This window comes from Periplaneta americana, chromosome 2 (genome assembly GCF_040183065.1).
Source record: "Periplaneta americana isolate PAMFEO1 chromosome 2, P.americana_PAMFEO1_priV1, whole genome shotgun sequence".
Lineage (NCBI taxonomy): Eukaryota > Metazoa > Arthropoda > Insecta > Blattodea > Blattidae > Periplaneta > Periplaneta americana.
The window spans coordinates 13,412,770-13,425,091 of record NC_091118.1 but is presented as its reverse complement, the minus strand read 5'-3'; the positions used below and the strand labels follow the sequence as shown (position 1 = coordinate 13,425,091).

Sequence of the window (12,322 nt, the reverse complement as noted above, 5' to 3'; positions counted from 1 at the left end):
TTTGGGGCTAAGAGGGAAGAAGTTACAGGAGAATGGAGAAAGTTACACAACACAGAACTGCACGCATTGTATTCTTCACCTGACGTAATTAAGAACATTAAATCCAGACCTTTGAGATTGGCAGGGTATGTAGCACGTATGGACGAATCCAGAAATGCATATAGAGTGTTAGTTGGGAGACCAGAGGGGGAAAAAGACCTTTGGGGAGACTGAGTGTAGATGGAAGGATAATATTAAAATGGATTTGAGGGAGGTGGGATATGATGATACAGACTGGATTAATCTTACTCAGGATAGGGACCGATGGCGGGCTTATGTGAGGACGGCAATGAACCTGCAGGTTCTCTGAAAGTCATTTAAGTAAGTGTAAATAAATGTAAATGATATGGAAAACAGTAACAGTGATAGTATATCTCGTTTTTGGGACTTTGCAGGCCCGAAGTTCCTATGTCAAAATGTTCTGTACAGCATTCCCTAGTTTCTGTTTAATTGTTGCACGCTTTTTCTGAATCACCCTGTATAAGCATTTTCTCCAAGATAAACTTCCCTCTCTACTAGGACTGAGGCTGTCTAAGTATGGCAACATTACCCAAAATTATCCACAGAAATAATCTAAAGCATTGTCTGCTAATGATGTCACTCACCTCAACCACTGAACAACATAAACAAAGAGATTACCAATCCAAGTTTGAAAACCTCTCTGCTGTTCATTTACTAGTTGTTGGATGGCTTCACTTACTAAGTCACTTCTCCACTGGTAGCTGTACAGCACTGCATTCCCAAAGTGCAGCAAATCTCCAACAGTGGACAGGAAACCTCCACCGGCCCATTTGCATCAATTATCAACATATGGAACATTGTTCAAGCGACCCTTAGCGTTTTTATTATAGTACCTGTAACAAACATTATACCAATAACTTCACACTTCTTCCAAACGAGCACAATTACGTAGAAATGTCTGATCACTAAAAAATATCATACTCTACAAAACAGTCAATGGGAGACTGGAGATCTAAAATATTCTTTTGTTTTTGAAGAATGATTTTATTATAGTGGAGGTCTAAAACATTTTGTTTTTGAGAAATAATTTAATATAGTGAAGTTCTAAAACATTCCTTTGTTTTTGAAGAACAATTTTATCATCGTGAAGGTCTAAAAACATTCTTTTGTTTTTGAGGAATCAATTGTATTATAGTGAAAGTCAAAAACATTCTTTTGTTTTTGAAGAATAATTTTATTCTAGTGGAGGTCTAAATCATTCTTTTGCTTTTAGAGAACAATTTTATCATCGTGAAGGTCTAAAACCATTCTTTTGTTTTTGAAGAATAATTTTATTATAGTAATAAGGTAAAGGTATCCAGTAACATGCCATGAAGGCACTTGGGGGGCATGGAGGTAGAACCCCATGCTTTCCATGACCTCGGCACTAGAATGAGGTAGTGCGGTTTTTTCCGAGGTTTTCCCCAATTGTAAGGCGAATGTCATGTAATCTATGGCGAATCCTCAACCTCGTCTCGCCAAATATCATTTCACTATCACCAATCCCATCGAGGCTAAATAACCTAGTAGTTGATACAACATCGTTAAATAATCAATTTAAAAAAAGACGTCAGATAAGCAGAGGAAGTTACAAAAGCTTGTGGTGGCGAAGAATTTAAAGTTTCCGTGATGTTCAAGAAAGGAAAGTACTACAAATGGGAGGAAAAGTAGATAGCCTATATTGGTGTATTCATCACTTGATATTACACAGGAGATATCACCACATATGGTTGTAAATAACCAAGGACATTTTAAATCTGAATGTGTATTTTAGTGTAATCAAGTGTTGCTTTGTATAATAAGAACTGTAGGCACTGTGTATAAATCTCGATATGCATCTGAAAAAAATAGTAATCAACTTGGCAGAAATGTTCGTGTGTCACAATATAATTCGTAATATTTTATTTGTTAATGGCACTGTTATTTTTATTAAAGTAAGTCAGCAGTTACATGTACTACACAAGTGTCTTAATTCTTTGGAAAACAACTATTTATCTCATTTGGCACAATAATATGAACATTTTCCATTTTGGTAATAAATTAAGTGGCAAGAAAATGTTCATGTGTCACACCATATAATATTTCATATTTTTTACATTATTAATTATTTCTTTTCATTAAGATTTTCTGTTTATATTTTGGAATGCTTACGTTAAAAGACAGTGATGTCTCTTTCATAAACTCTTACGTATTTAATTAAATATCCTGTGAAGATCATAGTTACTTCGAAAATGTTATGTGTGTCACTATGGAATGACCCATCAGTATTGTTAGTATTGTTACAAATTACAAAACCTGAAACTGTTAGAATGGGATCAGGAGTAGTGACAAAAAAATGTAATGTTGTAGGCCTACATCAACACGACTATTTTAATCCAGTGTCTAATAGTTTTTAAGGTTTGAAGGCCTTTTGAGGTAAACAGTATTGAAAATGTGAGGGAAGGGGTATTTCTTGGTAATGGATTAGGCCTGTATATTTTATAATATTATTAACTATATATTGTTAAAGTACCTAGTAAATATCGTAATATGTATATTATATAATACTGTAAACGAGACATCACAGGCTGCAAACTAGATTATTCTTGTTTTTGTATAATTATACGAACATGATGAAATAAACAAGACTACTATTGCTTAGGTTAGGATAGTATTACTTATATATTGTAATCAGGCTATATGCACAAATTTTCCAATATACTACTATCATAACTAAATAGGTAATACGATGTAAGAATTAGGTAATGTTAACATTAATTTTCATACGTTTTTGTGGTGCAAGTTAAAATAATTCAAAGTAAAGTATAACAAAACTCCGACAACATTATAATTATGAACGTCAAATTTTCTTATTTTATTTATTTTTCAGTGTTTAGTCCCTTATCTCCCATTGTTCTTTGGATTTATCATTAGTAAATATCAATTAACGGATAAATTATGTTATACACTCAGTTCATAATATAAATAATATTCACGACAAATATATAAAAACAGAAGAGATAACGAAACATAATTTAGCCGACCGATAACTTTATAACATGGTCTACATATTATTGGCTTTGTCTGGCAGCGACTCTGTATTGTATTCTATTCAATGCAAAGGCGTATTTTATCTTATCTCTTCGCTTCGCCCATGTGACAACTATAATTAGCTGCCTCGTTCTGAACTTGCCAAGGTCATACAGGCCAATAATATTTATCCATTGTCATCAGTTATCGACAGTACATACCGAGATTATCTCGTAAGCAAGAAATAATCGATTTAGACCGACCAGACTGGTTCAGAGTTCGTGTCTTGTGCCATCTCGTCATTGTGCCATCTGTTGACGATTATTGAACTACATCAAGCCGGCCTCGACTGCAAACTCTAAAGCCTATATAAGAGAGGTATCTGTTAATGTATATGATCTAGGGTGTTATTTACATGTTGCTGCTTTTAATGCTACTTCCTAGCTTCTTCTGTCGGTACCTTGATGCTTTTTCAGAATGAATACCTGGCTGGAAAATACGCTAGCTCATAAACATTTACATGGTCCTATCTCCTCTTTTATTTCTTAACTGTTTATAACAGTGGAATATCTTAATAACAGTTCTCCCACATATTTTTCTTTAGCAGGAATAGTCAATTATTTCTTTTCATCTTAAGCTCGGGGCACATAACCTTTGCTTTTTAAGAAACTAGCCTTTGAGGACCCAATTACACAGGACAAGGACAACACATCATGCCACACGTGCGTCTTATCAAATATGGTTTGTAGACAGCTGCCTATATCACCGCTCGTGCCTGCACTGAAGGCAGATGTATTCACCAGCTGTTAAGAGATTCATTCCCTGACATCCCATTTCTTTGGAAGTTGCTAGTAAAATCAACAGGCTTGTTGCTTTGACTTAGCATTAATGTTGGACAGGTTTGACTTGTCATTGTGTGTGTTTTAGTCAATGGGAATTCAAAATAAGACGCTAGTTAAATAAATAAGCAGCTTCATTACAAAATATAGCCAGTAAATTGGCCGGCGAATAAGGAAGGTTGTTCAAAGCAAATACAAGCAGCGTCATATAAATCACAATTTAGTTAACCCACTGAAACCTCCTCACTGTCCTCGGCCTCCTGTCACTCAGCTATCGCCATTTTCGTCTTTCAGATATTGCCAGTAATATTACTGTAACTACATTATGATATATAATGGAGTACTCATATTTATCATTCAATAAAGTGCCTATTTGAACACGCCTTGGTGTCTGCATGTCTGCCTATTTTAAAGTTTTTCGTGCTTACTGCTCCAACCTTTAATGTACCCTCAACTGTCCAATTACTGTGTCTGTAACCATGGTAACTGCTCATCACTTACTTCCTCCTGCTGCAGCCACAACTTGCGCTCTCCTTCATATTTCTGCCTCAGTTCTACTTTCTCCTTTAACCACGAAGGAATCAGGTTAAGACTTAGCTGAATCAGTAAGGTGACAGTGCGATGAGAAACAGAATAACTCACAACCAACTACTGAATGTATTGCACTAAACAACACGACATTTCTAATTCTATCTTTTGCATTTTGTACATGACTACAAATTTGTCTTAAATATTTTTCAATTTCCCTCGTCACACATTTTGTGAATGCCTGGTATGAGCAAATAGTTCTGTGGAATAAAGCCTTAACTGTGACCTAATATAAGTTGTTCAGTAGTAACTGTAAATTTGGCAACAGCGGAACTCTTACCCTTTCCGATTCTTCTTTCAGTTTTTCCAGTTCAGCCTGTGTTTCTCTTAATTCCCTCTCTCTCAGCTTCAATTTCTCCTTCAGCTCCTCAATGTTGTTGCTGCTCCCTACTTTTTCCTCTTCCTTCCTTGCCTCCAGGCCATGCAGGGACCGCGCGTCCAACCTCTCCTTGAGGACCCTCACCTCCTCTATGAGAGGAAGCAGCAGACGAACCTGTCCCTCCAGGGTCTTCACTCGCTGCTTGAGGTCTGGAATAGGATTCGGTTTTGCCATCCTGCACACCAGAAAGCAAGAAAACAGTGAAACCTACAAATACTATTCACAAGATACTTTCCACTTTTAAATAAATCACTTCTAGGTTACTTTAACATTTGTTACTGATTTTCTTTTGCTTGCAATTCAGTAAATTGCAACTCTCTACATGCCAAGTTTGTCTTGATATGTAGACAGTTGCAACAAATTTACAAGTTCATGACCGCGGAAAACAACAGTTGCTCATTTACACATGTTGCACTGTCAGCAGTGTTAGAACAATACCATGATCAGCACGGGCTGACGTTGGTAACATTTTACTTTTAATCTAAGAATTTGCAGACTTCGTTGATAAGTACATAAATCCTAATGATTGATTTCTGGTTGTAAGACTCACAGTTTTTAAGATCAATTTCGTCATTTTTGGACTTGTTTCGTTTTTAGGTTAATTTTTTCAATTTTGGTAGTTCATTCTTTGCCATTTTTGCGACTTTTGATATTAATTTCAATTTTTGTTTTACTTAACTTTAATATAATTGAATTTTATTTTATTTTGTAGTTCAATTGCCATCCTTATTTACAGCAAAGGTAGGATGGAATATATTTTTCATGGAAGAGCAATTCAAGACCAGACAGTAAGCTTGAATCCTTGAAGAGTCCCAAGCAGTAGCGGCCGGTGATCGAAATCCTCATTGAGGCCAGATGCAACTAGTTTAAGTGCCACCGATAGGAAATGTTTGTTTATGATATTAATTATTATTGTTATTATATTATTAATATCATTATTACTGTATTATTATTATTATTATTATTCTTATTCTATTCTTATTACTATCAATGAAAAATAATAATTTCACTCACCAAATAAGCTGTTATGCCCTGAGTTTCAGTGATTGTTTCAGTGTGATGAAGCATCCCATATTATGTGTTGAAATTCCCCTTTCTTTCTTTTCTTTTTATTTTTTTCCTTTGACAGCAACAAACAAGGCCAAGAGAAGTTTATTTTGCATCACATTACCACATAACCATTTATGTTGCCCATACCAGGATGCAATAGAGACTCGCGTTTTAAGATTATGTGTCAGAAAAATTATCAGCGATGTCGTAGGTATCTCAGTAGTCTCTCTCCTTATTTAAAACTTCCTTTCTTTCAGTATTATTTTTTCTGGAAAAAGGACACTCTAACAATGAATTAACTGCACCAGCATTACTTCTCTCATTTTGTTTCTGTTTATATTTTCCCAAAATACATAACAACATTGGCCCAGATTCATTACTGTACTACGAAGTACAATAGTAGAACACCCTCGCTTATGTCATAAACTGAGACATAAGGGGAGAGAATCGAGTGGGTCTCTACCTGCCAAAGAGCTGGAATTTTGTTATTTATAGCATAGTTAGGAAGACAAGTCACCACTGCTATTCCCACCCCACTCTACCCTTGAGGCCAGTGAATGTGGATGTGAGGAGTGAAACCTGACCAGGCCAGACGAATTGTGCCTCAGCTACAACATTTTAAGCGTAAACTCAAAGCCCGCGAAAGGACATGAAATGCATTAAGCCAGACCCGGCACGAATGATTCTGGCCTCAGGAACAAATTTTACTGCAAAACAGGTCTTACATCACAAGCCAGACCTGGCACGAGCGATCCCGGCCTCAGGAACTCATTTTACTGCAAAACAGGTCTATATACATGAAAGTTTTCAAATGTTTCTACAGTGATATATGCTTCATTCAAATAACTAATACATTGTATAAAAACACAAAATTTGATTTCAGTTAAGCCAAGTGACTCAGGCCCGGCCTCACTTGCCTCAGTCAATCAGCCGCCACTGGTCCCAAGGCTTTAGAGAGAGAAAGCTGCACAAATCAATCACCTGTTCCTTATTTTACAAATGGAATGCAGACAACCTTAATAAAGTTTTAGGATTTTCCAAGACTCTGTAAATTCTGTACAGATAACGATATTCTCCATTGCATGCTGACTTTTATTTCCACACTCCTCATCCTAGCAGCAAATAGCAAACTTGCTATCGAGAATGAAGTTAAAAAGAAATCATCAGCACAGTCAGTAATGTTAACACAAACTGTAACAAGTCACAGTAACTCATCAGAATTTTTCAAAGATTTGTGCGATGTTCTAGATTCATTGGATATTCCTCTCTGGAAATTAAATAACAGAAAACTGACGATAATTGTGCAATGCAACAGCGGACAATCAATTCTTAGTAATTCAGATATCATCTTCATCATCCATAACATAGACCGGTTGTTCATGATACAGCATGCTGTACTTGTACAAGAGCACAGCCATTAGGCTACACAATCATTCATAGAATAGAAGTGATAACCACAATAAACCTGAGGCTACAGTGCAAAAGAGAGAGAGAGAGAGAAAAGACTTAAGAAATTATATTCTGCAGTGCTGCGAATGCAATGCAGAATGAGACGGCAAATTTAAATACAGTGTGATTTTATGTTATTTTCTACTTAGTATGTGTTAGTAAAATATATGTTTTACCTGAGATTATTGGCAACTTACATTGTATGTATGTATTTATTTATTTACGATAGCCAACTATAAAATATCGGTAGGTGCCATGTGCTACATCTACGTTGTTTCCCATGGCGTTATATAGAATTCGGTCTTTTTTAACATTTGAAAGTTACACCTAATAAGTTACAATTTTTCTTTCCTCCGTTGGCTTCTGTGTGACGTATATAGTGACAAACACGTGGTTTTAATTTGCAGCCACAAATATTTTCACCATAAAAATAGTTGACACTTACCTGTAACTTATATTGGTAATTTGCTAGGAGACGTCGTTGCATATAGACCACTTTTACACTAAACCTAAAATTTGTTTTCGCAAGATATACTAAAACCCTAAACTAACCTATCCTAACCTTTTCCTTAATCGGTTAGGTTAATGTTGTACTGTACGTTGTATACACTAAGGTTAAGTTTAGTGTAAAAGTGGTCTATATGCAACGACGTCTCCTAGCAAATTACCTTTATATATTCTAATGCACTGTTTAGCTTTCCCCCCCTCCTATTTCTTACAAATGTAACACTCGAGAGGTCCAGGATACAATACGAAAAATGACCACTTTCCTAGTAATTCGTCCTGGACCCCTCGCATATTATATTAGTAACTATAACAAGAAAAGAGGGCGGCTAAAACAGTGCATTACAATAGGATATAAATAGGGAAACTGGCCTATGTATGAAACGAATTTTATGTTGAAAGTAGCCTATTTGTGGCTGCAAAAAATGAAACCACGTATTTAATCACTATATAAACATCTCACTTAAGTTAATGAAAGAAAAAAAAATGTGCCTCCTTTGGTGTAGGCCTAGCTTAAGTTTTTTTTTTTTTTTTTTTGGTGAAATCAACGCAGAAATATTTATTGAGTAACTTTTTTTGCGTTTTCCCACTGGCGCAGCCACGGAGAGGGGTGGTTTGGCTTATGAAGCTTTTGTTTTTCAATTTATGGGTAATATTCACGGTATTATACAACCAGCGATAAAAAGAAATGCAATTTATAGGTTGAACAATTTCGCAAGAATGATTGGAAATTATGAACTATTGAACAGTTCTTCGATTTGTTGTGTGTATTAGCAATATCCTCTCATGGCAATCAAATAGGCCTGAGGAAGATTGATTCACAATATAGGCTGTAAACGGCCATGATTTAAACAGTGTCGTGTTCTTGGAAGCATGTTTCTCATTTTAGCACCCTCTCCTCTAAAAGTCTGGCTGTGCCACTGCCTTTAACGTTACAATGCTAGTAATTGGTAAATATTATTTCGTACACTTCAATCTTATAATCCAAGAAATATTTTCTCTGAAAACAGCAAGAATCGTTAATATTAAGCTCGACCAAATATTTACCTGGAAGGTTAGGAAGACACAAAATACAGTAACTAATAAAACAAAACGGTTTAACTAATTATTTCTATGATATCACAACGATCCACGTATTATTGGAAAACACAAGGGACTAATAAAACGTCACAAAGAAAATATAACATTATTCTATTCGAGAACGAATAACATAAACTTCGTCTTCGCTACAATTGACACTTACACACGAAACTTTGACACAATGCTGCCAACCCTAATAATGTAAAGTAATTTCGATAAAGATGAAATGAAGGAAAACTAGATAAGTGGAAAGACTGAAACGCGATTATTTTTCATTAATCAAAAGTGCAAGGCATTAAAATGTTACAGGAGACGCTATTAGTGATAATATGTTATATCTATTATTGTGTGGCCTTATATTGGCAATGCACATTGACTAATAAATAGCCGCGCATCGGCTAAAAAAAGCCGAGATGGCGAACTCACACACCACATCGTTCAATGTTCTTGTAATAGATGGCAGGACAGTTCCTTGAATCAGAGACATCTGCTATCAGAGTGGCAAAATACTCCAGATCCACAAGAATAACAATTGATTTTAAGCAAATTCTTTAAGGCTGTGAAAAAGTAAACAACGCGCACATTTTGCCTAGGTTATTATTTTAATTTAATATTTAAGGAATATAGAAACAAAATAAAGTTTAAATATCTTATTTTGTTCAGTGTTAAGGAATTGCTGTTTGCTTTTTTTTCTTTTAATTTTAATTAAGTTATTGTGTTCAGTGTAAACTTTTACATGGCTGAAGGGCCACACATTCAAAATATTATGAACGATTTACAAAACACAATTAATGCCGCCTCGTCAGAGTGTTAAATTTCAGCTTCCTACGAATCTGAAGACTTATTCACGAATTCGTAATGATACGAAAGAGCAAGATCAACCTAACAAGATGAAACCAAATCCTGCTATATTTAGCATTTCAGAATCTTCTATTCAAAACTTGAAGATATGGTACATCCTTCTGTAACTCTTAACAATCGGTTTTCCCCTCTGGAAACTACAGTTGATAGTGTTGACACAGGACCTTCACAACTTATTAATCAAGAAACAATACCAAGAGATAAGCCTCAACACACAAAACAGCCAAGAATGCCACCGATAACGGTGAGTAAATTACCAGATGGAAACTTCTTTGCCCAAAATAATAAATTACAATCATTGCTCACAAATCCAAGGAAAATTAGTTATACGCACGAAGGTATAAGATATTACACTGCCAACAGGTCTGACTATGATAAGTTGTATTCAACTCTTATAGCTAGAAATATACAATTTTATTCTCATGAGCCTAGAGAAAACAAATTGCTTCAAGTAGTTATTAAACGACTTCCCACCTTCGTCGAAGCAGAAACATTGAAAACAGAACTAGAAAAATTGTCATATGCGATTGAACATGTTCGACAATTATCTGTCCCTATCTTGATAGAAGATGGAAGTACACAAAGACGTCCAATACCAGTCTGGATAGTTACCTTACCAAATAACGAACATTCAAGGACAATTTTTCAATTGAAAGATATAGATCATCACATAATAAAAATAGAAACATACAAACCAAAACCACACGTGATTCAGTGCCACAGATGTCAGGGATTTAACCACACTTCTAAGAGATGTAATTTACAAATCAAATGCGTTAAATGTAGCAATAGTCATTTGTTTGCAGACTGTCCATTTAAGGGTCCTTCAACTCTGCCAAAATGTGCTAACTGTAATGGAAACCATACAGCGAGCTATGGACAGTGTCCAATACAAGTTGCAAAACGAGCTGTTCTACAGCAAAAGATTAGAAACAAACAAAATACAATTAAGGAGAGTACGCCCCCTGTGTGGCAGTCATTTGACTTTCCTACATTACCAAAACCAGATCCCATGTATTTTCATGCATATCAAAACACATTTAATTCTTCTTCTGGTTCAGAATCACTGACAGAATCACTCAAAGCTATTATAACCTTAATGCGATGCCTAAATATTAAGAAAATCCTTAATATATTCCAGCACACTTTACAGCGCCTAAAACCTGCAAGTGACCCTATATCAAAAATTTTGATAATAATAGAAGGCTTTGCACTTTACACTATAAAGCAAGAAACTGAATATGGCCCTTAAATCTGTATCATTACTCAAAGATCTGGTTCTGTTAAACTTTAATGCCAATGGCATAAGCAATCAATTGTACGAATTCAAGCAATTGTTAAATATACATAGTATTGATGTGGCATGTATCACTGAATCCCATTTAAAGCCACATATGAAATTTAGACTACGTAATTATATCATTTATCGCTCTGATCGATTGGAACGAGAAGGTGGTGGTACAGCAATTGCTATTAAGAAATCAATACCACATCGTCTTGCTACTCTGCCTACATTCAACATTCTGGACTCAGTACAGGATATCCTCAAAAAAATTATTATACATATGTAAACATAGATATTAAATTTTAAAGAAGGGAAACAAAGAAAAGGGCGTGAAAAATTACAATTGCTATTAATGTGGCACCATGTGATTAATTAGGATTTGGCAGGATTTTTTAACACAATTATCACAATGTCATCCCTCAGAGATATTGGCAGAGCAAACTGCCGTCGAAATTCTTCTAAAAAAGCTGGTATAGTCCCCTCGAGCACCTATGAGCAAGCCGAATACCTCAACGTGAATTAAGGCATATTTCAGCTTGAAATAGTTGACTGTAGGCTCATAGATCGACTTCTTCTCAAGGTGGACCTCGGCTGACTGATGACATTCTGCTTCAAAACGTATCGTGGGGTCCACAATGATGCCCTGTTTAGTATCAGCATTGTACGCTAAAATATCTACTCGTCTCGTTGACCCATTTTCAGCTAGACAGGAGATTTCTTCTTCTACTATCCAGCCCTTATTTCTTAATGCGGCAGCAATTTTGGATCTTACAAGATGATGTCTAGAGTTCCTCAAGAGCAATCCCTGTTCACAGAATCCCAAGACGTGTAGCACAGCTCTAGTTGGTACTCTTTGACCAAAATATAGTGTGGTAATCGATCAGAGACAGTTGTACTATCGATACTTAACACGGCACACTAGAGCGCTCTACCGGATGCAGTAGAGAACCTCAGATATTCTGTTACCTTTCGTAATGAACTAATGACGAAACTATGACGTAGCTGTGTAACAGTTATACTGTTATACACGACATATGTAGTGATTATTAGTAAGAAATTTACACACGACTTATAAACGAGGTACTCATTGTATAAGACAGTTAAACGTCTGTATATAGAGTTTTTATTAGTAAGACCATAGTAATATAAATATAACAATAAAGCAGGTTGATATAATTACGATAACATTAAGATATGCGGAGACAAAGAGAAACGTGAAAAAGAGGGACGACTGGAGAT

The 12,322-nt window shown here is 35.6% G+C and overlaps 2 protein-coding genes across 4 annotated transcripts in view; both read right to left on the bottom strand.

Annotated features, from left to right (window-relative positions):
- Positions 1–12,322, bottom strand: part of LOC138713674 (26S proteasome non-ATPase regulatory subunit 10-like) — a 340,028-nt gene that overhangs the window by 126,273 nt on the left and 201,433 nt on the right. The gene's annotated exons all lie outside the window — the stretch shown is intronic.
- Positions 1–12,322, bottom strand: part of LOC138713760 (serine beta-lactamase-like protein LACTB, mitochondrial) — a 31,107-nt gene that overhangs the window by 8,442 nt on the left and 10,343 nt on the right. Inside the window, exons 3-5 of one of the 3 annotated variants that reach the window (XM_069846176.1) lie at positions 4,756–5,029; positions 4,389–4,451; positions 740–893 (exon numbers count right to left, since the gene is read on the bottom strand). In XM_069846176.1, the coding sequence (XP_069702277.1) occupies positions 885–893; positions 4,389–4,451; positions 4,756–5,028 (345 nt within the window). In that variant the 5' untranslated portion in view covers position 5,029 and the 3' untranslated portion in view covers positions 740–884. Of the gene's footprint in view, positions 1–644; positions 894–4,388; positions 4,452–4,755; positions 5,030–12,322 lie in introns of those variants that run through there. The other 2 variants (XM_069846167.1, XM_069846156.1) reach the window with 2 other exon arrangements.